Genomic DNA, 26059 nt, shown 5'->3' on the forward strand with positions numbered 1-26059 from the left:
TTCATTACTAATAACCCTGGTGATAGCCAGAGATGGTGTCACTCTGCTTCTTGGGACGTGGCTGAACTCAAGCCAGTCCCATCCACACCAAGATTATCCCTCTGTATAGGATGTTTGGCTGGCTTCAGACTTATGGCCAAGGCCCCAGAGGTTGTTATGCATGTGATGACATAAGAATATAAAACTATCCAGAATCAGGGAGGTAACAAGAGATCACTGCTTTCTCTTTCCCAGTTAGCATGGTACATAATGTTATTCCTTGATTACCCCCAGATGTAACACTACATACAGTATTTGGCTGAGATTAAGCTTTTTTATAAATGTCTTGACCTTACTAAATAACTCACTGAGGGGATTGTGCCTAACTAAGGGAATCACTGAAAGCCTGTAACAGAAGTCTCTGTTGATGAACCAAGTATTGTTTATTGCTGCTAGCATAATGTACCAAACCAGGAAAGGAGTTTGTATGGATATGATTTTTTCCAGCTTTCTGCTTACCTGAACTTGCTGGTGTTGGAGATTGGCCATTTCTGCTACTTCTGATCCCTCATTTATTTTATATGGTAATGTGGATAAATGACCATTCATAGCATAGAATCAGACTAAATGTCTCCCTTCAAGATAAAATTCCAGGGTGAATTTTGTTCTCATTACAATAATTTTCTTTTGGCTAGAGGGTGATCAACTCTGTAACAACATGGACATAGATCATTACATTGAAACAGATATGCCAGGAGTAGAAACTTAAACTCTTTTTAGTAAGACAAAAAGAAAACATAACAAATTTGGTCTAATGAAGACAAATACTCAATTCATTGAGCAAGATGCTAGATGCTTGTTCCCCCAGTAAGAGTTAGAAAAAATAGCAACATAGCTAGATCTCCAGCACATCACAAGGAAAGTAGACATGTTGGTGTTTAAAAACCTTGTACATTGTGCTCCTTGCTCCTATGAGGCACCGGTGAAAACAGCTCCATATCATATCTCTATTGGTAGCACTCTTCTTTGGTTGCCAGTACCAGAGAAGGGCAATATATAACAATTGGCTACAGAAGCAAAAAAAGTCTCTTCTAAATCATCAAACCACATTCCTTCAAAGCCAAGAGAGCTTCATTTATTTGTCTTAGTAAATAGAAAGCCAAGGGGATCTGGTTGCTCTCTGCAGAGAGATGGTGGAGGCGTGCACCAGGGACTGCAGAGAGCTATTTAATCTAAAGGACAATGCTGGCACAACAGCACATGGATATAAATTGGCCACAGATACTTTTAGAAAGGAAATTAAAAGGCAATTTCTAGCCATTAGAGGAATGAACTTTTGGAAAAGCTTTCCCATGGGAGTAGTTGGGGAGGGAAATAATTAGTTTTAAGATGTTATTAAAAGGGTTATAAAATGCAGTTGCTAGAGATAGGATGAAGTAGGAAGGAGAAGAAACACATGTCTTTATATCTACCAGACTTAATTGCTTTACAAGAAAAGATATGAATGCCATTACGTGACACCCATAGATTTGTTGGGGGAAGATCCATAAAGCATCTTGGTATGTACAGATGGATTCCCAAGGATGTTTAGACTAAGTCAGATTACTAAAGACCTACTGTTTCATTAGATACATTTCCTAAATATCTAACTTACAGTTTTTAAGCACACCTAAAAATATTGTCAAGTTGTCGAGGCTGGGCAATTCAACATATTTTTCAAACATTGGCATGATTTCTTACACAACCACACTTCAGATATATTGTTAAGTCCTCTCTTTTTAAAGTGGATCAAAGACCAGCTGGTCAGTGTGCTTTTCTGGCCATGTTCTGCACCCGATCCATGCAGTCTGTCCTGTCTTCTTATGAAACTCAATTTCCAACTCTTTGGCTGAGTGAAAGTCTCTCTCTTTTTTTGTATGTGGATGCCACTGACTGGTGTGAGACCATAGGTCAAAGGGGTTTGTGTATCTGAGGTGCAGCAGCTGGAGGCACCAGAGTTAATGTCTTTTGTGCACAGGACAGTGTGCACAGCCGCTAGCAAACACAAGCTGGGCTAGCAGTAGACAGGACACTTGAATGTCTGTGAGCCAGAGCTGGATACTGAAGAAACCAAAGAGTCTTGGAGTTGGCTTCTGGAGGAACCACGAGCTCTAAAACAGCTTCTAGGAAGTCCACAGTGTCTGAGGCTTGGCTACCTTTGAGATCCCAGGTTTGGGCCAGCTACCAGAGAGACCAGCATGTATGTGGGTGCAGAAGGACTGGAAAGCTGTCTGGCAGAAAAGGACAGATTGACAGATGTCTGAATAAGAACCAGCAGTGTGCCCAAGGTGACCAAGAAGGCCAATGGCATCCTGGCTTGTATCAGAAATAGTGTGAGCAGCGGGACCAAGAATATGATTGTCCCCCTGTACTCAGCACTAGTGAGGCTGCACTTTGAATACTGTGTTCAGTTTTGGGCCTCACTACAAGGACATTGAAGTGCTAGAGAGTGTCCAGAGATTGGCTACAAAACTGGTGAAGAGTCTGGAGAACAAGTCTGATGAGGAGTGGTTGAGGAAGCTGGGGATGTTTAGCCTAGAGAAGATGAGGCTGAGAGGAGATATGGTCACTCTACAACTACCTGAAAGGAGGCGGTAGTAAAGTGAGGAGTTAGTCTCTTCTCCCACATAACAAATGATAAGAAAAGGAAATGGCCTCAAGATACACCAAGGTGGGTTTAAATTGGAGATTAGGAAGAACTTTTTCTGAGAGGGTTATTTATTAAACACTGGAACGGGCTGCCCAGGGAGATGGTGGAGTCACCATATGTGGAGATACTTCAAAGCCACATAGATGATGTGCTGAGGCACATGGTTTAGTGATGAGTGTGAGATTAGTGGTTGGACTTGATCTTAGAGGTCTTTTCCAACCAAAATAATTCTAGGATTCTATGATTCTATGAGACAACTGGGAGATCAGTGGATCCAGGGGTCAGCTAATGGGGAAACCGAGCTACTGAGGTTCCAGTGTTTAATCTGTGCTATCGGAGGGCTCTCTGTACCTATTTCCCATCTATGGTCTTTCATCCTGATTAACCAGAAATGGTCACAGGACAATGTTTTTGGTGTTGGTGTTGTGTTTGCCTGTACTGTGTTTTCTTTTCATGTATGTGTAATATGTGCCTCTTGGGAACTCATGCTTATCCTTGGTAATGCTGGACCTAAGGACACAGAGCTGCAGCAGCCTCTGTGGGGGTACTAGATGGGACAATTCTTAACATGAGGAAAGTATCACTAATACCTACCCTATAATACTTTTTTCCCCCTTCTTTATTTGCAGGTCAATGCCAAACTGTACAGAAAGGTATGATGTGACTTTGTTCGCTGTCCTTGGAGGAGCTCAAAACCTTAAGTATTTTTTCGTTATTTCCTGACAAGTTTTCTAATTTTGGTGCTATAGTAGGTGTTGTTCCTACAGAGATGATCTCTCTCACACAAAGTAGGATTTTCCTGCTGTGACAGTGGTATTTGTTACTAATCAGAGACATTAGGAAGAGAAAGCTCAAACATAGGCCCATTAATAGCCAGTAGATTTATGAAAAGATATCTCTTTATTTTTCCTTTTTTACCTCTGAGTAGGTTGGAGATATTATCAACATTTATCCTTCCTAAGACCTCTTTCCTTGTTTTCTTAAAATATGTTAGATTTATGAGAACATACATGTAAGCACATTTGTGAGCCTGCTTGCTTGTGAATCAAGTGCCAGAATAACTTTTGATCTCTTTTGGCAACTTGACTCAAACTTAATAGAGGAGCTGCAGCTTCCGTGATATTAAAGTCTTCCAAATTTTCTGTGGACAGACAAAGTAGAGAAACATCTTACTGATACATTCCACACTAAAACAAAAACCTCTGTGAACTCATACCTCATCAGTGAATCCATACTAAAAGGCATTATACAATACATACAGGGGAGTGATATCACAAATACACTTTATTTAGGAACCTGAATTTTTCCCAGTTAGACATCAACCAATTCACACCAACAGGGGATTTTTCTCTCCTATGAATCCTCTGTTTTTTAATAAGCTCTGACTCCAGTCTTCATTTAAATCAGGTAAGACTTAATTGACTATGAGACAACCTTTCCTTTGGAAACTAGGCTTTATTACTTTTATTGGTTTCCAAGCTATTTGCTAAATGAACTGCGATATGTACCAGTTATTCCAGTGTCTTCTGTCCAGGGATTTGTTCTTTCATTGATATTCAGGTATTGAATTAACAAAATAAATCATATTTTAGGAACAGTGCTTATCAATCAGATAACCTCTGATGCCCCATCAAATTGTCAGATACCATTTGAATTCTGAGTTACATCTACTTGCAACAAACAATTAACAATCAATCTTCAGATCAATCATACTTTCCATCATCTTTTTGTAAGTGGTTTTAGACATCAAATTCATTTGAAGTATTGCAAACTGTCTCTATTCTATCTGTGAACAAAAAAATAAGTTCATTGAATGTTACTTGTCATGTTACCTTTGAACCATTAGATGTCTGTGCAGCAAGTTATTTTTAACATTTCATCTCCTTTTCATAGCAAAATGTGTGGACATTGCTTTAAGTTCTTGTACTGATGTTGCCTATACTCAAACAATGTACCCGAATTTTCTGGATCAGAAGTCTCGAGAAGTGATTGAATACAGCTCTGAGTACATCCTCATCAGTGTGCTGCACAACTTGCTCCAGGGAGAATGCAATCCAGACCTGAGGCTCCTGGGCTGTTCCGTGCTGGCTCCGCAGTGCGAAAAGGACAAAGTTATAAAGCCCTGCAGGCACGTCTGTGAAAACCTGAGAAAAAACTGCCTCCCTGCCTTTGATGCAATAGACATGGCTTGGCCCTACTTCTTAGATTGTGACCGCTTCTTTGCTGGGGAAGAGGAGGGATGTTTTGACCCGCTGTCAAAACTGCGAGGTAAGGAAGGAAGCTCTGCCAACACATCTTACTCGTCTAGATGGCAAGGGTCTCATCTCACTCAGATTGATATATCTATGGCACCAAACCTCTTGCTTATTGTCTCAGTTTGTCATCTTTAGAGACAGCTCTAAGGTGTGATTCATTTTGTTCTACTTTAAATACTTGATTAAGCTGAACTCAAGAAGCATCTCTCCTTTATATACAAAGAGGACCAAGGTAGGCAGCTCATAGCTAGATGTTTGGAGTGGCAATGTGCATTTCAGATAAGACCTGCCCTGTGTGATAGCTGTCTGTATATTTGACATACTTTATTTAAAAATTTAAGCTTTAGTGCAGTCATAAATCCATGAATACTTGACAAGCTTAACAGCTCATTAAAATAATGTCATTAATGATTGTCACAGATTTTGTTTAGATTAAGAAGATCCAGATATCTGAAGACAGCTGAATTTCATAAAAAATGAATTTGATCCACAAGATTCAGAGGGAAAAAACCTGTACAATTTGGGACTAGAATGTGCTAAGCATGACAAAGTCCAAATTATAACTGGAGATTGCTCAAAATATTTATCAGTATACATATACATTACTATGATTTTTGCAAACAAAATATGCTATGATAAACAGTGTAGAATATAGCACATAGATTTAAGTTTTTGATTGCAGTTGTATTTTCTACAGCTCTATTACTGAAAAAGGTGTTTACAGAGAAGTGCAGGTGTTCATACAGTCCTTCTGAGCATTACAGTTTTAAAAACTGTGTTACAATTTTTCTTTGCAGGAGAAGTAGATGTTGAGGAAGATTTGCCTTCAGACTTACCAGCAACTTTTATTCAATTCAAACACCATTCATATTCCCAAATGGTGAGCATATTGAAGAAGACCGCTTCTAAGTGCTCCCATATTGCAACAACTTACAGCATAGGTCGCAGTTTTGAAGGGAAGGATCTTTTTGTGATTGAGTTTTCAACCAAGCCTGGACACCATGAGCTGCGTGAGTTATATCAGTGTTGATCAGGTTGCTTGGGAGGGAGCCTAAATTATCTAAGTAAAACCAAGTCCTCTTAATGGGATATTACTTACATTGTAAAAATCATTGATTCAAAAACATTTCTCCTCCTTTGTGTTCCCAAACTGCAGTGATAGCTGAAGATTCACCATCACAATTTCAGTCATAGACAAGTTGCAGTTTCCTAACTTTATGACCTCTGTTTATGACCATGGTTGACAACCCATGTTCCTAGATGTATGATCATGTACTTGGTTACAATGACATGGCTATCATTTATTTGTGCCAGTGTACAAAGAAGTTGAGATGGTTTTCTGTTACTGCTCTGCTCTCTACGTCATCTACCATTTCCACAGCCTCCTTTATATATCACTGTACTGTCAAACCCTACACATTTCCTACAAGTAAATGCCTGCCCCTCATCTCAACATAGTCTTTCACATCTTAAAATATGTAGAGCTGGTGAGAAGGCCTCAGATACAGAAGGACATTGACTTTAAAAAAAGGGCAATGCATGAGAGAAAACAATCCTCCTGAACAGAGATTCAGGACAATGCAATACCTGCCAGCCTAACAGGTGAATTATATGTGAATCATAGGTGCATGATAGATGAATGATATGATGGAATCATAGAATCATAGAATGGTAGGAGTTGGAAGGGACTTTTAGAGATCATCTAGTCCAACCCCCCTGCTATGTTATCATAGTACCCAATACCTTTAAAATACGGGTTCTCAAAACTTTTCTGTGAAGGGGAACAGTGCTGATCTCTATTTTGTAGATTCATCACTGAGAGAGCAAGGGCCATATTTATAATTGTTTTAAATTCTTCAAAATGCAGATACTTTCCTAGGGGAGTATTAAGTATAATTTTCCACTTAGCAGCTCTCAGATCAAATATAGTACATGACTAAGTCTAGTGGACTACTATGGCTACTGCTGCATACAAAGTGCCTGAGATTGCTTCTCATCAGACTTGCTCCGGCATCAAAATAGCTTCCCTCATCGGTGTAACAGAATTGAAATACACTTGACTTAATACTTTACTGAGATTATCATCTCAGGTCAAGCTACTATATTCTCTGTGTGCTGGGCTGCAGGAGAGGCAGAGAAGACAGCCAAGACTGGTGCTAACTTTGTTTACTCTCAACCATGCTACCTTGCATGGTGTAGAGATATTTTGAGATGCCTTTAAACTTAGTCAAGATCCCCGTAGATATCTTTAACAGATCAAAGATCTACATTAATATTTCCTGGTCTATCATCTTTCCTCTCTTGTGTACAGAAAGGAAGTTGCAGTTGTCTTTTTAAGCTGTTACTCCAGTTGCCAAGAAAACATAAAGCCAGTGAATTAGGCTTTTAAATTCAAATTGTGACATGGCATGATAAAAGATGGTAGTTTAACACATTACCTATCCATTTACTCTAAATCTGTTGCTTTGTGCTGTTCAAGGCAGCATAAAAGAAGGTGGAAATAGCTCTAGCGATGGGGATTTTGCCAGCCTGCATAGACTGGCATAATAGTTCTGTGTTGGCCTTCCTCCAGTGTGTAGTGCTTTAGTCTGGCCAGGATCAAGATGTAGATGTCTTCAAAGATGTAGTAGTCTTCAAAGTGCATCTGTCTTGTACTTTCCATTAGTCTTTAAGGAAGGTTGGAAATTGAGAGAGTAACTGTGGGGAACTGTGAAGTTACGTGCTTCTAATAGTCTTATTCCAAGGCTATTTATCCTAAAAGCCACTTTTTCCACATGACCTAATTTCTGTTCCAAATAAAGGGGTAATATATTACACAACTGCAGGTCATTTTGAGTATCTGTGACAATATAAGGCATTGAAGTTGCCCAAGGTAAGTGAGAGTGCCAGAGGTGTATTTTGTTCTTTCCTGGACATGGCTTGACATTTTTGCTTGCAGTATTCTTTGCTCACAATTAATGATGAGTTCAGCAAAAGCTCAGAGCAACATTTACCTCTTATGGCTTGGGATCCTAAAACTATGGATTTACTTTATTTCTCACAATTTAAGTGGTCACTGAACTGACTGTAATGGAGGGCACTCATCTGGAACTGGTGTGCTTTTTACAGGAATGTATACATTAAATTAATGTAAATAAAACTTTCTGACTCATCAGTAAACCATTTGGGTTACTCTGCTTTTGGAAGCCATCCGGGTGTAATCAAATGAAAGCATCTCATTATTTCATATTTCACAGTCAAGCCAGAATTCAAGTACATTGGCAATATGCATGGAAATGAAGTTGTGGGTAAAGAACTGCTAATATACCTTGCACAGTATCTCTGTTCGGAGTATCTTCTCGGGAACCCTCGTATCCAGACCTTGATTAATAATACCAGAATTCATCTCCTACCTTCACTCAACCCTGATGGATATGAACTGGCTGCAGAAGAGGTAAAAGTCTTTTTATAAGGAAACATTCAGGGCTTGTTGTTTCTAAAATTCTTCATGGGAAGGGACAAACTGAGAGGGGAATGACACATATGGGAGGGAGTGTTAATAGTTGGCAACCAGACTCGTTTGTTGGTAGTTTGCTTTCCAAAGATGATGTGAATAGAGCTAAGAGGAAATCAGAGCCATGTTTGTAATTTTTGCTGCCTGCATGCAATGATGTAGGAATGACTGTGTTAGTTTTTCACACATTTATCATGCTCTGCTATCAGTTCTAGAACAAAGTGCCCACTGACTCACTGTGATGACTGTTAAATTATTTTATAAAGTAATGTAGTTTGATACTGATGAATAGATGTTCCTCCTCTTTTAGAAGAGCAGGTATAACAAAAAGTGAGTATTTTTTTTTACTGTCACACTTTCATAATGGATGATGGTTTTCAGAGTTTAGCTGGTGTCTCAAGAAGACCCATGAAAGCAGCACTACTATTATATGTTACCTGACATTCTCCTTCTCACCTCTAGTTTTATCACTAGCACCATTAGCATGAAAATAGGACCTTTCTTTTTCTGCATTGCTGATGTGATGAGTTCTGTCTGTTGTATGAGTTTAGCTTTATTGCATTCCACCTCATCCTGTCTTGGAGCATCAGCTCTGTTTTCTTTTTCTCATCCTCTAACCCACTCTGCATGCTGCTCTGTGCTGAGTAAAAAGCTGCTGGATTCCTCTCATGAGTCACATCATTGGTGAGTGAAATGCCTCCTGCATGCTGGTTAGTACATTAGTGTTGTGGACATAAAAAAATGATTAATAAGGGTGGTTTTTTTTAACAGTATCAACATTTCCAATTAACTTTTAAAAACCTTCCTCATGAATAAAATGGCATTTTAAACAATTTCCACAAAGTGGTATTTTCAAACAGGAGGTTATTCTGAGATTGGCTGCTTCTGTTTTACAAATTAGGGAGCTGGTTACAATGGATGGGTCATGGGACGACAGACAGCTCAAAACTTGGACCTGAACAGAAATTTCCCTGATTTGACGTCTGAGGCTTACAGAAGAGCTGAGATCCGTGGGGCCCGCCTTGACCACATCCCCATTCCACAGTCCTACTGGTGGGGTAAGGTATGAATTACAGGTTTTATAAATCACGTATACTACAGAGCAACTTGGGAATTAAGAAACAGATTGCTTGGTCTTAAGTTATTCTTTGGTAATCAGTTTTTTATAAGTAGGGCTAAAGTGGTCAGGCTCTGAATTGGCATGAAAAATCACGTGTAGTTCTGGCCAAAGAGGTAGGTCTCACAAATCATTGGGAAAATGTGCATAAAATTGGATTTTGTTATTTTAAATTAAGAATAATGACTGTTAGGAGGTGGTCACAAATATGTAATGATTCATCATTAATGATTTAAACTGTGGTAACATGTTAAAGACTTTGTGCATTTGGCTTTCATTACACTAAGCTCTGCACAGGTTTGATGCAATAGAGATTTCTGCCCTGGAAAACATAAAAAGGCTTCATGTGGAGCTGTGTGGCATCAGCTTCCACAAGAAGGATGTTTGTAAATTACTCACTTCCTCAGGATAATGCACATATGAAGATGCAAGGCTGTGACAAGCTCAGTAGTGCACACTGTATTAGACCATTGATTTTCAACATAACTAAGCTCAAGAAGTTTGTTCTATTTTATGCATATAATCATACAGATCCTAGCTCATGTCACTGGATTTCTGCATGAGTATAGGGTCACAAGCTTAACAGTGTCCAACTTTTCACTGAAATTACAGAAAACAGTCACCTGGTAAATGCAAGTACAGTGCTGGTGAAGGCTCTGGAGAATAAGTCTGATGAGAAGCATCTGAGGGAACTGGGGGTGAGGGGAAACATGATCACCCTCTACAAGTGCCTGGATCAAGATTGTAGTGAGGTGAGGGCCAGTCTCTTCTCCAAGTAATGAAAGATAGGACAAGAGGAAATGGCCTCAGGTTGCACCAGAGGAGGTTCAAATTGCAGATTAGGAAGAACTTTTTCACTGAGAGGGTTGTTACGCTGGCACAGGCTGCCCAGGGATGTGGTGGAGTCCCCAGTCCTGGACTTACTTAAAAGATGCATAGCTGAGGTGCTGAGGGACATGGCTTAGTGGTGGGCTTGGCAGTGTGAGGTGGTTGGACTTGATGATCTTAAAGGATTTTTGTAATAAAAATTATTCTATAGGTGAACCTACTTCTACAAGGGGCTTGGACTAGATGATCTCTAAAAATCCCTTCCAACCCCTATGATTCTATGATTCTATGATTCTATGCTCTTTGGGATGTTCAGTGATTGGCAGCCACTTACAGAAGTAATTTCTATGATCCTGTATTTATCTTTCCTATATGCTGGATAACATCATAGCAGTTTATAGAGGGCTGGGTGAAGACAGCCTAATGTTTGTCCCACAGTTAATCTCACTGCTTCATCCAGCTCTGCCCCAACTGCAGCATGCCGGTCACCCTGGGATGTCTCTCACCACATATAAGGGACCAGGAAGCCTTGGCACATAATCACCCTCTATCTGAGCTCTGCCTCAGTGGGTACAGAACCAGGGACATAATTACATCCTTTCTCCTGCAAACCTTTTCTTACTTTGGAAGAAGAAACCGAAAAAAAGTGGTGGTCCACTGATCATTGCTCAGAGCACAAAACCTTACAGAACATCTCCATTCTTTCCTGATTCTGAAGTGGATCTTGATCTAAACAACACCTAAAGCATCTCCAAATCCATATGCCTCCCAGAACAAATGAGGGAGCCAATTTCCCTGTAATCTGGACAGCACCACAAAAATCAGTTTGGTGACTGCAGTATCACATGGTTCAGCAACATGACAGTGAGTCACCTAGGCAGCTTCTTGCCCCTCTCATCCACCGGTGGTATCAAAGGACAGTCAAATAATCTCTCCCTTAATAAGCTTCAATCTTTGTCAGGCAGATGAACTCATAGCTCTTATGGTAGCCAGCTTTGTCCATGCAAAAGCATTCCATTTGATCTTTCAACACCAGCCTCTCAGCTTTCATTTACTTAATAGTGTTTATTACCTGCCTTATTAAAGTAATTATCCAAGTATTGCAGAGCATTGTATAAAGATCTGAAAATGGAAAGTGAGCTCCCAGCCAATCTCATAAACTCAGGAGGATTCCCACCTACCCGTAACCCTTGCTGTACAGTGTGTTTTGTTCCCCACTATTATGACTTATTGCAATAAGTGCTCTGAGGTCTCAGACTAAGAGACTTGAGGCTTTATCTGAAATGAAGTCAGTTAAATTGTCTTGATTCAAACAGAATTTGGAAGTCTGTGCCAGTGGAGGCTGGCATAGTCTTTAGGAAAATGAGTCTGGTCGCTTCTAAAAGGAAAAAAGAAATCTTTGAAAGCCATGGAGACAGTGACTAATTGCAGTAAATTGACAGAAATTAGATTCAGGTTTAAAAAGAGTAGTGGCCATTCGCTGTACTTGTGCAGAAATAATTTAGCTGTTTTCTAGCTGTACTCCAAATTGTTCTTGTGAGATGAATACTTCAAAATTGATCTTCTCTGACTAAAAAGCAAGAGCTCCAGTGGAAAAAAAATTCAAAATCCACAAAACCCACATTAAAGGAAAAGTCTATGAATAGTCAAAGGCCAGAGTGACACAGATATCATCTGCTGTCATCCGGTGGAGCTGAACCAGGATGTGCACATTTCAAAGCCTTAATCACTTGTACATAATGTCACTGAAATGCTATTAGGATAAAAATAGTGACATTGAAAGTCCTGATTTTCCATAACATTCGCTTCAATTAGATGTTGTCTGTGTGACACAGCAGTGTCTCGTGGCTTATGCAGGTACCTAGTGAGCGAGTTGGCCAATCAGGGGGAGGGATTGAATTTAGGAGTGCCCTAAATAAAACTATGAATCTCACTCTTGCCCACTGAATTGTAGAAGCAACTTTAAAATCTCCTTATCAAGGCCTGAGACTGCTGTTTGAAAACAGGGCTGATTCTGGCATCAGATATGACCTGATGAAGCAGCTGCAGGCAGGGCAGGGAGCTACTGAGATTGTGGGACAGTATCCTCCTGGGGAGTGCTGGTGCTGTGGGGCTCGTAGGGTGCAGGTTTGGTGGCAGGTGTTCAGCCACTCCATGAACCCCCTAACAGGGATCCATGGACCCAGCAGTGCTGCTTGCAGCCTCTTACAAACCACTTTCAGAAGAGATGGTCTTAAAGAATGAACAAAACACTTTCAGCTTCAGGTGAGAGTGGCTGGTTCAGTCCCTAATTCCCTTGGGATAAGGAACACTATCAGATCATCCCAGGTCACTGTCCAAAGACCAGAAAAACAAATTATTTTACCACTGCAGGTAGCATTCTTCAGATACTGCTATATTCCTTGTCACAATGCCTGGTGGGCTGTTTTCTTCTCCCACTTCTGTGCTGTGAGAGCAGGTGTGTAAGTCTGCAGAAAGTGCAGAGCACTTGTCCTTTCCTTTTTGCATACCCTTGATCTGCCTTTTTGAAAATGTTTTTCAGGTCATACCCTTGCTGGAAACTCTGTGTCTAATCTTCCTAATTATGAAAAAAGCCTTGGTTAAGATTTTGGTGTGCAATGTGTACTCTATGTGTTCCTGAGCTGGTCAGATTTTACTTGTTACATCTTATCTTACATTTAAGTGGCCCTTTTATAATATCGAGGTTGAAAGGGTTATAAAACACAGAGATTCAGAGATTGCCATGAGGTAGATAGATGAAATGGACCTGGCCTGTTTCTCCTGAGGGCAAGTGTCACAGTCTGACTTGTGTCCATATGCTAACCATGAGCAACTGATTTAACAATTCACCCTACAGCAGTGGAGACCCTCAGATTCTTATTTCTTCCCAAGTGCAAGGTTTAATCTTTTCAAATAGCACAGCTGCAGTGGCTGGAGTGACTAGTTCAGCTCAGTGAATACAAAATGGCATTTTAAGGAAATCTGAAAATCAGGAGGGCTCAGTTAATAACTGTGGCATCTGAAAGGTGGCTTCCTGCCTAGGTCAAGAACGGGCAGAGTGAAGGCCATATCTAGAGTACCATGTCCCATTTCTTGACTCCCCAGTTGAAGTGTCATAGAGAACTTCTGCAGAGAGTCCAGTGGAGGGCTACAAATATGATTGCCTCTCTTTTGAGGAAAGGCTATGAGACATGAGGCTGTTTAACCTGGAGAAGAGAAAGCTGAGGAGGGGACCTTATCAACACTTCTAAACATCCTAAAGGGCAGGTGTCAAGAGGATAGGGTGAGCCTTTTTTCTGCAGTGCGCAGTGACAGTACGAGGGGTAACAGGCAGAAGCTGGAACACAGGAAGCTCCACTTGAACACGAAGAGAAACTTCTTTGCTGTTCAGATGAGGGAGCCCTGGCACAGGCTGCTCAGGGAGCGTGTGAAGTCTCCTTCTCCAGAGTTTTCCAAACCCACCTGGACTCGTTCCTGTGTGACTTGATCATGGAGAACACTTTTTAGCAGGATGTTGAACTGGATGTTCTCTAGAGGTCATTTCCAACCCCAACCATTCTATAATTCTCTGATTCATAAATCATTCCAGGTAAAACTGTATTTAGACATGGCTTTTTCCTGAAACCCTTTACATTCTCCCTCATGGCTGGAAGCTGTAATACATCCATGGTTCACTTTTGCTTCACAATGTTTTTATCTGCTCGACACCTAAGTTTGTGTTACTCACTGCATTCCCAAAGCTATGATTTACCAATAGCAGAATAGACACTCATCCAAAAAAAACCCCAGAAATCACCTTTATTCCAACCCTAATATATGGATCTTTAGGGTTTTTGCTTGACTGGTTTGTTGTTTGTTTGTTTTGTGGTTTTTTTGCCTGCATATTCCTGACTTGATCCACTGTTACTAGTCATTAGCCACTCTGGAATCCTGACTTTCTAGTGGCTGATGGAATCAAAGCATAACAGACTCTGCTCATTCTTTTTAAACCCGCTTGTCTCTAGTTGTGCAAAGCAGAGGCTGGATCAGCAGCCTCTGCCGTCCCCCACCTTTCCCCTGGTAACTTCACAAGCTGCACGGCAGAGTTTCGCCTTCTACAAGGGCACTGGCGTGCCTGGGCTTACAGAGCCTGGCCAGCAGATGCCACTGTTACCCCAAGGAATTAACGCAGAAGGCCTGAAATTACTGCTCAGAAAAAGGGAGTGAAGGATCTCCTCCGTGCCGGGGCCAGAGGGGTGCTGAGCATCTTTGGGACTAAGGACTCCATTCCCTTGGCCACTAGTACTGAGCGTGGGCTGTCAGAAAGATAAATTATGTGACTTACCTGCAGTAGTTCCCTGCAGGTGAACTGTAATCATTATCCATTAGTTTTAATTTATTTACAGATGAACCTGAACCAAAGGACAGCAAACTAGGCAATGTATTTCCAATGAATGCTGAGATTTACAAACTGGTCCCCATATTCCACTTTATCCATCCAAAGTCAATCCTGCTGATTCAGAAATGAAACTAGATAAGGAGTTTGGTTTGCAAACAGTGGAATAATGTAACTTTTTTCAAGCCTAAAATACTGCCATCATCAATTTGAACTGCTGAAAATGTCACGGTAATAAAAAGTTATTCTACTGTCAAAGTTTTTTCCACAGTAAATAGTGTGGCTCATCTGTTCCCTGGAGAAAATTGACACTCTTCTATTAACTTTTGGGATGGAAAAGCTACAGAGCCTTAGCATTTTCCTTTCTGACACTCTTTTCTCTTATGGACTTAATGCTGCTCAGGATCAAATCGCTTTAGAGCTGCCTGACTACTCATATTTGGTTTTTTTTCCTTCTGGATTGCAGGTGGCCCCTGAGACGAAAGCAGTCATGAAGTGGTTGAGGTCTATCCCATTTGTGCTCTCTGCCAGCCTTCATGGGGGTGAGCTGGTTGTGACCTATCCTTATGACTATTCAAGGCATCCTATGGAAGAAAAAATGTTTTCTCCTACACCTGATGAAAAGGTAATATTGGTTTTGCAGGGTGAGAATATTGATATGGTTTCTACATGTGGAACTATGAAACTTTTTCCTTTAACATTAAAAAACTTTGGTTTATTTAGATTTTATACATGTGTGTCTAACTATGCATGTATGCATTAAATATGTACTAAATCCCATGTTCATACATTTAATGCATGTAAATATACATATATGTAATATGATTTATACATCTATTTAACGTGATTCATAACAATAGAATAATTTACATGCTATCAGCTTGATCTGTAAAGATTAACACATGTTTTGTGGGGCCAAACCCAATTTCACGAGGCATAGATTAGCAAAAGCCAAGCTTTTACTACTTAAAGAGTATAGGCTGTGATATTTTTCCTCTGATTTCCAGAAGAAAAGGAACAAGCCTGACCAGCAGTGTTATTTTCTATTGAAATCTGTAGGAAAAGGAACCAAAAGACTGGCTGCCATACGGTGGCAGCCTTGTAACATTTATTCCAAGTCAGATGAACAGGAATGGTTTTCTCCTCTCCTCCCTGGAAAGTTCCTCATCTGGGACTCACTGTAAATCTTCTGTGAAATTTTTTGCCATCTTTCCTATTTCCCTTTGGTTTCCCCAATCTAGTATTCATTGTTGACATGCCCACTAGGAACATAGCCAGTTTTTCAGGCTCCTGGAGTATGATTAAAATGTCCCTGGCCTCTTAAGAGAAAGTGATTCGTTATATCATGAACAGCAGTTGAAAAGAGTCAGAAGTAGATCTTTGAGGTGAAGTATCCATTATCTTTGAGCATATCTTGAGACTGACTTCTAAAAGTGATAGTTTTCAACAGCACATATTTAATACCTAGGTATTTATGACTGTTAAACATTTTCTGTATCAATCCACTTGATCTGTGTGATACCTACTGAATGTGTAAATGACAATGATTTAACAGTAAAACAAACCAGGCACTGCACAGTAAAAAGTCCATGTAAGAAATATCTGATGGGTGGTAATGAAAGCTAAGAAGCTCTTGGTGAGGTCTAGGGGAGATCATAAACCTGTGCTCTTATATTCCATTGCCTGGGCTTGGGATATCATCCTGATTTATGTGTAGATAGTGGAATGCGTGATTTATCAATTAGCTCAGATGGGATGGAAGAACAGCAGTCCCTTCAGCACGTCCACTCAGGGACAGCATGTGTGCTTTCACAGTATAGCAGAATTGTTTAGGTTGAAAGGAGCATCGAGTCAGTAACCCAGCACAACCACATCCACCACTGAACCATGTCCCTCAGCACCACATCTACACATTTTTTTAATATCTCCAGAGACAGTGACTCCACCACTTCCCTGGGCAGCCCGTTTCAATCCTTGACAAGTTTTTCAGTGAGAAAAAAAAATTCTTAATATCTAATCTAAACCTCCCCTGCTGCAACTTGAGGCCATTTCCTCTTGAGTGGAACACTGCAGTCATACAGACAAAGTGCTCCATCTCAATGCCATGCACAGCTGGTCAGGTCCTGGTAGCATCCCTGGTTTGAAGCAGTGTAAGACAGAAGACCTCAAACTGGTGACTGCTATGTAGTCAGTGACTGCAAAGCCTGATAAACTAGCTACAAACTTGGAAGTTTAACATGTACAAAGGAGGGCTTGAGGATGTCTTCAATTAAAACCAATTTTTTAAATGAGTCAACACAGTAACCTTAACACCATCAGTGTCATTTTAAAATTTACCCAGAAAATCTGTACCTGTGAAGTGACCCGTATTTAAATGAGGGCATCTGCAGCTGCTGCTGCTGGGGATCCTACACCCTGAAATATAGCAGCTTGGTTTAGGTGCCATGTGTTAGCCATAACTCTTGTTCTGACCACTGACCTGTTGAATTTGCTCTGCAAGGGGAAACAAGTCAAGTTTGCAACTTTGGCTGCAGCCCAGACTGATACACTGCACTGCAGCTAATGGCCGGAAATCAAGTCAATTTCTGTGAAGTATATTCAAACCAAGTTGTCCTCTTTGAAAATGAATCTGGGTGCTGCCACCTCCCTGTGTCCCTCATGGTATATGTGCACAGGGATCCTCTTGCCACCTGCTCCAAAACAATGAGGATTTCAAGCATCTTTAGCCTGCATCACAGCCTGGGATGGTACTTGTTGAGACCAAGGAGTCTCAAAGCTGGACCATGTCCTCACACTCACATTCTTGCCTCTACTTCAGCCTACTTAATCCAGAACTTTCCCTTTTTTTTTTTTACTTTTGTGGAGATGGATGTTTTTAGCAGGGTCTTGTTGCTTTGTGTTACACAACAGGCTTCACTGATGCCTGTGTTCACTGAAACAGAAAGGTCCACATGGAGCCAAGCTCACCCTCTTTGGTGAATGGAGAAACTCTTCCCTCCCCCTGAAAAACCCAGCCTATGATAGTCAGTACAGTGAAAGTGCTGGCCAAGGTGACAGCACTGGCCCCCTTTTAATAAATGAAGAATCCTGCTTCCAAATTCACAAGGATTCCTCTGTGTTTTTACCCTGTTTTTTCCATTGCAATATACCTAAATGTCTATTTTTTTGAGGTCCATCAATAGTGATATAATAGCTGCTAAATTATAATAAATATATTGTCCATAGAATTATGATTCTGTGATTTGAAGTATATTTTTATCAGAGGACATTTTACCTTTTTTTGTTTTTAAATGTGAGGGGAGGTTTTTTTGTTGTTTTTAAATCAAGTTCACTTGATTTTGTATTTCTCCCTTTTTCTTCTCAATACCACTCATCTTTGTTCACTTGCACTGTGGCTAGGCAAAAGTATTATGTCTCTTGGCATAAAGGAAAGACTTGGTCACTGGAAATAAAACATTTGGGAAAGGTGAGGAATATATTCCTAAGTCACATAGGCATCTTGTAGACTTTTACCAAATATCTTCAACAGAAGATTAAGAACTGGGGGCCAAATTCCTGTAAAAATTCAAGATATTGGGCCTGACATCAAACTACCAGTAGTAAAAGTTCCTCTTAACATATTTAGTTAACATCCATTTTTTTTTCCAGCAGAACTTAGAGGGAGGCTTAATTGTCTGAGCTAAGAAATGCTTTTTTAATATACTGACACATAGACACTCAAAAGAGATGCAAAAGCATTTTAAATTAAGTCAGGATTTTTAGTGTCTGGTCATCAGAGTATCTTGATAAATTGTCTTTGTATTTACATAACCCTGTCTTTCCACCTTTCCTTGGTCACCTACCTGATCCCATAATAGTCTCTGCTTTGTGATTATTAGAAACATTCATAAATATTAGATCAGAGCTGTGGGCTTGGTCATTTTGTTCTTTATCCTTCATGAAAACATCAAGTTTTAGGATCAGTTCTAAAAATAGGATTTTAACGACCCGATTTCTTGTACCCAATTGTCTTAAGCAATATGAAACGAAATTTATCATGCTGAGTTGTAGGATCTTGTAGCATCTGATAATTACTGTCATTTGATTGATGAAATCTGAAGTTATAGCTTTTGTAGATAAAGTTCAAATGAACAAAAAGGAGAGGGGAATTTCTGTACAAAGCTGGAATAAACGTTGGAGAAAATTGGCAGGAACATGATTCAAGGAAACATTTTCAGTAGATCACTGCTATTTCTTCTGTCTTCACTACATGTACATGTCACTTGTCCTTTCTGGGTAGTGACTTCTCTGCTCCTCATCAGTATCAACACTCTTAAAAAATCAGTGATGACATCCTCCATCGCCACATCCTATGCTTCAGTTTTTAGGAACAGTTTCCACCCCACAAAGAAGCAACTGTCATTGAGATCAAACTGGCAGGTTGTCCTATGTGAGTGACAAGTGTGAAGCAAATTGACACTGTCTATTTTAAACTAAAGCAGCCAATGTTAAGATCTGTTGGGGCTGAGGCTGATATAGGTATTTTTGAAAGGACAAAAATAGCAAGAGCTAAAATGTAATAGGGAGAACTAATTCCAGATTTAAAACCTGGGACTTGAAGTACAACTAAACAAGTCCTCTACTCCTGCCCCAGATGATAAGTTGAAGCCAAGTATCACAAAATTCACTGGTATTTTGTGCCATCTTTGGCTAAACAGATTGGATTGCAGAGAAGGACCTTGGAGGAGATGACAAGTGAAAACTTTCTGGCAGAATATCCTTGCACAGAGGTTCACCCTCTCCATCAGTCTGGAGGATGCAGAGTGGCTGATTGTCGGGTCTTGCAAGAGCAATGGCTGCTAGCAGTAATGGCAATCTTTACAGTTTGTAAAAGCAAATGTATTTTGAACCCTTTTGTTACAGATGTTTAAAATGCTGGCTAAAGCCTATGCAGATGCACATCCAGTCATCTCGGACCGATCTGAACTTCGTTGTGGGGGAAATTTTGTAAAGCGTGGAGGTATTATAAATGGTGCTGAGTGGTACAGCTTCACTGGAGGTAAAACCACTTTACCATCATATCAAGTGAGGTAAAACCTCTATATGACCTTTATGAGACACAAGGGTTTGAAAAGAATAATTTTGATCATTTCGATTTTCTTTTGGTCATCCTGCTGCAAAATGTAACGTGTAAGGGATCTAAGTAGTAAAATGTGTGTTGGTGACACTTGTATCCATATACAGTGGGATATATTCAGCCCTGATACAACCTGAGGACAGTTAACAAGTCATACAAGGGTCAGATTTCTTACTGAATATGATATCATTCTAGTTTTCAAATCTTAAATAGAGATGTAAATGCTTAGTGCTATGATTTCATTCCATAGCAGTTTTAATTTGAATCCATCTTGAAGGCGATGCAAGTACTGCTTTTTCAATCTGTTTAAACAAACTCTTTTTTCAGGGAACACTAGACAGGAACAAACATCCCATTTGTTTGTTCTTAGGTTGCTAACTTAATTTCCCCCATAATAGTATTTAGTTTTCTTCAAGATTCCTGAAATAATGGCAGATAATGGTATATATTTATAATGGTATAAATCTTCAGCAGTGCTTATAGTTTTGTTTTCAAATGAGACTTAGACGGATATCCTAATAATTATGATGAAACTAGGCTTTTAGAAAGTTTGGGGACATGAGTGAGAATTAGGTTTAAAAATCTTCAGTTTACATTCTTCTGAAAATTATATCCAACTTCTTTTATACAGAAACAGTTTTGAATGTATTCATGGCAAAAGTCATCTCTCTACTGGTGACCCTTGGCAATCACCTCTGATACAGACGATTATCCAATTACCATTATTAACCAATCCTTATCTCTCTATTGCTATTTCTTGGTCAGATCAATAATAACTTAAAATGATGCTCTTTATTTTACCTGAAAGAAGTGTAATTGTTATTAGTTTATTCATAGTTGAAACAAGTTGTAGAATTCTGAATTTGTTGAATATTTTTTTATAGTATTCAATGCACACTGTTTACAATACATTAACCCACACCCACAGTGACTACATTCAGCTGAATGCAACAGAAAAGCTCCAGTGAAGGGTTACGTGTCTGGTTCATAATGTCTCCTTTTTGTTTTTAAACCTACAGGTATGGCAGATTTTAATTACCTTCACACAAATTGCTTTGAAGTTACCGTGGAGGTAGGATGCGAAAAGTTTCCTTTGGAGGAAGAACTGTTTACAATCTGGCATGAAAACAGAGATGCCCTTCTGAATTACATGGAAATGGTACAAATCTACTTTTACAGACCTTACAGTTTTCCTTCTCCATTCTTTGTCAATATTCGTTTTGTTACATTTTCCCCAGTTAGTTATCGAGATAGCACTGGCTCAAACATCACACCTCACCAGGGGCTCCAGTGCCTCAGTTTGTTTAGCAGGACACGTAGACAATATTGTGCCTGTGTTTCAGGAAGGATAGAGATTGAGGACTGTAAAAGACTTGAAAATAGTGAAAAAGTGAAATATTTGTAAATACTTTGTGCAACATTATAAATCAACTGTGGGAAATTTAAGGCCAGAGAAACACCATGTATTCAGGAAAAAAATGAGTTATCTTTTCTCTTGAAGAATAAACCAACAAGATTGGCTTTCCAGAGAGCTTCCTGGAACATTTTTTTTTCTTTTCCATATTCTGTATTTGTGGCTCAAACTCTAGTGCATGGCAGCAGGAGATTTAGTTTCAGCTAAAACAGGAAGGTTCTACGTATCTTGTTAGAAATGCCATTTCCACACTTCTCGGCTTGATTTCTTTGTGAAAGCAGTTTAAAAAGATCTGAAGTCAATCTTCTAAAGCAACAACTACATATGAGCATTAAAATATGCCATTTAGAAATCATTAATAAGTTTAAGCTCAGCAAAAACAAATACCTCACTGACAATAAGTAAGTGAACACAGAAACAGAAGTTGTTCATCTTTCTCCCAGCCATTAGTGGATTAGCTTTCTGTCATGCCTTATTTTGATAGAGTAAACAGTAATTTAAAATTGTTAGGAGTGTTTTTATGGCCTTTCTAAGCAACCTCTTGCTACTTGTGGTAAGTATTATTATTCAATAAAGTCTACAGTACAGACCACCAAACTCATTTCATTTTACAGCTGTCTGATGAAAATGAGTTTTAGTGAATCCAAATGGAGCTGGGTTAAATCCATATATATTGCAATTGAAGTCTTCAAGATGTAAAGACTTTTATAGTGTGAGATATTGTAGAAATCTATGCTGGAAAAGCTCTTTGAGTAAATGCAGGACAGTAAGCAAAACAACTTTGTAGATAAGAGTGACTGAATTACTCCTGATAAAGATTAAGTCTGCCATAACCAATTCAAACTTTTCTTATTCTGATATATACCAGACTGTTTGGTGTGTGTACAGATCTACTTGACTTAACATGCAGAAGGAGAATTAATTTTCATAAGTATTGATCTCTTCTCTCTGTCAGAAATGACATCAAAATGCTCTCCCAAACTTCTATGGCACAGACATGAGGCAAAATGAAAAATAGTGTATTTACTAAAGCAAACTGAATCAACATTGTTAAAGAAATTCTGATTTTGTCATTTTTATCCCATCATGTTGTAATTGCAAAATTATTACTGACTTTGGATGAGGTCATACTACTTTGAGAATGTCTACATTGGAAATTAAATTTGGGTCTGAGATGACTCCTCTGACCAGATTTACCCACTATCCATATGGTAAATCCTCAAGTCCATGCTGAAAAGCAAATTGCAATGCTTCATCATAACAGTTCTTAAGGGACAGTTTCCAAACCTTTACATCAAGTTGTTCCTAAACCCTTCAGTGGATAAATCCACTCTGTACAGAATGGCTGTTTAACAACAGCAGTGACAACACAGCCTAAAGAAATGCTGTCCTCCTTTGTATTAAGAATGACTGTAGAGTATTTTAATGTTTGTTTTAAAAAATCTCTATATTCCAACAGAATTACAAATATATTTTCCCATTGTTTTGATGCTTTGTTCTTTTTTCTGTTCTCTTGTGACAAAGGATAATGGGAAGGGGAAAATGAAAGGAAAAGAGGAGATGGGGAAGTGAAGTAAAGAACAGCTCAAGTTGATCATGGCGGTTCAGTGGAAAAATCTAAATGGAATTACTTTTAATTTAAAAAGCTCATATAGAATTTCTACTATAAAATGCTTTCATTTCAGAGGTTGTAAAAAAAAGAACCTTAAGAGGCTTAATGTTTAAATATTTGCATTTTTTCCTGTTTTGCTTTAGTTTATTGAACATCAAATACACTGAGCTGTTTGTGCACCTCCTTGCGTGACACAATTCACATGGCTCTTTAGTTTGTCACCAGGCACGTTTCAACAACTCCATTCTGTGCTTTTAGAAAAGGGAAAGAGGATATTATACACACTCCTATCATGGCATTCTGACATATAGTAGGTGTAGGCAACAGAGTGTTGAAGAGTCCCAAGTGGCTAAAGCAATGGTTTCTCATTATGTATAGGGCATCAGATTGTTTTTTAAAGCCTTAACTGTTAATTTCTTTCTGAGTCTAGGGCTGAAATCCAGAAACAGTCTTTGAATGCTGTTGTCAGATCCTAAAGTGGCAGTGATCCGTGCAGAGAAAGGTCATTCAATATGGAGCCACATACCTAGCCCAAAAATGATCTTATTCAGTTATCCCTTTTCCTCAGCGCCCTTGGAGCTCTCAAAATTGAGGATGTGGTCTGAAGGGACATTAGCACCCAAAACCCTCTATAATGGGTTGAACCTCTTGAAAATTGTTTCCTCTCTACAGGGCTTTCCTTGTACAAGACAGGGAGGTGGTACTGTAATAAATGACTCTCATCTAACTTTGCTTTGCCAGGTTCATCGGGGGATAAAAGGAATTGTGTCTGACAAGTTTGGCAACCCAATAAAAAATGCTCGTATTTCAGTCAGGGGCATCCAGCATGATGTCACCACAGGTAATATTTTTAGTTTGAGCTTTTCCTTAGGTAGGATGAAAGCATTGAGAGCTTAACCTGCAAAAGTCTTCTTGTATGTGATAGAAATGGCACCTTAATGGAGAATTGCAAGCTCAGGTGTGGGTTTGTTTCTTGAATAACAAGAGAGTAGATATGTCAGACTGGCTGTTGAGTATGTCATGTCCCTGAGATGACATAAGTCTTTGCCATTAAAACTTCCACATGGAATTGCCTGCTATTCATGAAAGCTGATCTCTCTTCAGTGAGATCCAGAAATCTTCCTTTATGTTTCATGTTTGAGAGAATATGGCAATGGCTATAAGTCAACACGTGAAGGTGCAGAGACCTCATAGAATAAATTAGTTGAATTATTGTGAGCATGAGGTGTAGATGTTAGAGTAGCATCTACACAGACTTGAACAACTGGAATAACTGCAGTGACTGAAGGGCCAGCAATTTTTCTGTTCATGTGTGAAAGCATAAATATATGCAAATTTTGGGCAATAGTTGTATCAAATGCAAAAAATCAGAATGTTGAATTATGATTATAATAATATAAGACTTTATACCTGTCACCAGCTGTTAAATGTATATTGAGGCATATGCGACTGTTAATTTTCACAGTCATAGAGTTCTGAGCTTTTAGGCTCTCACTGAAATCAATGCTCTTGTTTTACTATTGATTTCAACGAGAAGAGGGCAGGCCATAGGAGTGCAAAACAGAAGACATGAATGGTAACATTTTGCTCTAATGAATCAATTTGGAAAGCCAGAATGGTTTATAATGTAGTGGATGCTTTCCAGCTTTCAAAAAAATTAACATTAGAGGGGATACAATAGTGGAGATGATGCAGATTCTTGAGGCTGGTGGGAGACTCTGGCATGAATTAGGGTCTTTTTCTAACTTCTTTCCAGACAATGGCTTTCCATTGGCAGTGAACCTTTAAAGAATATAGAATTAAATAAAAAATGTGTTTATATTGAAGGAAAAAGGAGTGTTTGTTCTTGAATTAGATGAGGTTAAGAACATCATATGATTAAAACAGCTTTTAATTTCAGTGTTAAAAAAGACTGAGAAATTCCATGAGAAAACAACATTAACTGAGTTAAGAAACTTACCATTCAAATAAATTACATATAAAATAGAGAATATTGTTCTGTTTTAAAACTCCCTGCTTTTGTCTGCAGGCTCTAACCTTCAGCTGGAGGAAATTTACACCCATTTTACACTAATGGCAATTTATACCAGCTGCAACCTCAGCTCTCCAGTCTTATGTGCTATAACGTCTGCAAAGTAATCAAATGTAATATAATAAAAGAAGGGATTTCTTAGCTCCTTAGACATACTCTCTCTATATATATTGTAGCCTGGATTCTGCTTTCATATTCTTAAGTTTCACATAGTTAAATTTGTTTGGTTTCTCTGTTGTACCCCTGGGAAAGCAGTGTGAAGGAAAACTTCACTTCCCTGTGACACAGGCACAGCGGTTACTCTGTTGTTATACAGAATTTTACTCTATTAGCTCCCAAATGCCAGATTTTCACAGGTAGAGTCTCTTTTTATCATTCAAGAGTTTGCACCTGAACTTCTCTCAAAATCTGAAGGAAAACCTGAGATCCTTTCAAAACCTCGCCTGTAAAAGTTTGTGCTCTCTCTGCGTGTGTGTGTATCTGAGTATGTAACTGTAACAGATACAAGACTGAAAACTAAACAATTTTGTTGTGTCTTTACCTCTCCCAAGCCGCTGATGGTGACTACTGGCGACTCCTGCCTCCGGGGACATATCTAATCAGTGCCCAAGCGGTGGGGTACAGTCGGGTGATGAAGAGAGTCACTCTTCCTGCCAAAATGAAACGAGCTGGGCGAGTGGACTTTGTACTGCGACCTGTTGAGGCTTGGCCCAGCAAGCTCCTCCGGCGGTCAATGGAAGACGTGTATGACCCGTACGACCCACTGGAACTTTTTGACCCTCATGCCCAACATGGACAGCCTGAGGCTCGAGGTGGGTCACCGCCAGGCAGGGAGAAGCCTTGGTGGTGGTCTTACTTTAGCTCCCTAGACCTGCACAAACCTCTGTGGCTGCTCAAGCAGCGCTGAAGGGCATCATGGTGCTCTGCTCCCCTCACTCTGCTGCCTTTCCACCCGACTCCAGATGTCCTTGCTGCTCTTGGCAGTATTTAAATCTGTTTCATTTGAAAATGCAATGATAATTCAAGCATGCTTACTTCTTTTATTTTCTCCTCACACACAACTGAGTATGTTCAAGTGTTTTTATATATTAAAAAAGATGGTGTAGACCCGTTCAAAGGCCAGATTTTATGCAGTTTTTTTTCTTGGTA

The 26059-nt window shown here is 39.4% G+C and overlaps 1 protein-coding gene across 1 annotated transcript in view; it reads left to right on the plus strand.

Moving 5' to 3' along the window:
* The window catches only part of CPZ (carboxypeptidase Z), a 35165-nt gene extending 9348 nt beyond the window's left edge, over nucleotides 1–25817 (plus strand). The window contains exons 2-11 of the mRNA XM_061993530.1: nucleotides 3298–3321; nucleotides 4562–4936; nucleotides 5721–5933; nucleotides 8160–8356; nucleotides 9318–9479; nucleotides 15203–15361; nucleotides 19639–19774; nucleotides 20872–21011; nucleotides 23620–23719; nucleotides 25462–25817. Coding sequence (XP_061849514.1) covers nucleotides 3298–3321; nucleotides 4562–4936; nucleotides 5721–5933; nucleotides 8160–8356; nucleotides 9318–9479; nucleotides 15203–15361; nucleotides 19639–19774; nucleotides 20872–21011; nucleotides 23620–23719; nucleotides 25462–25817 — 1862 coding nt within the window. The remainder of the gene's footprint in view (nucleotides 1–3297; nucleotides 3322–4561; nucleotides 4937–5720; nucleotides 5934–8159; nucleotides 8357–9317; nucleotides 9480–15202; nucleotides 15362–19638; nucleotides 19775–20871; nucleotides 21012–23619; nucleotides 23720–25461) is intronic.
* The last annotated feature ends 242 nt before the right edge of the window (nucleotides 25818–26059 follow it).

This window comes from Colius striatus, chromosome 3, assembly GCF_028858725.1.
Source record: "Colius striatus isolate bColStr4 chromosome 3, bColStr4.1.hap1, whole genome shotgun sequence".
NCBI lineage: Eukaryota > Metazoa > Chordata > Aves > Coliiformes > Coliidae > Colius > Colius striatus.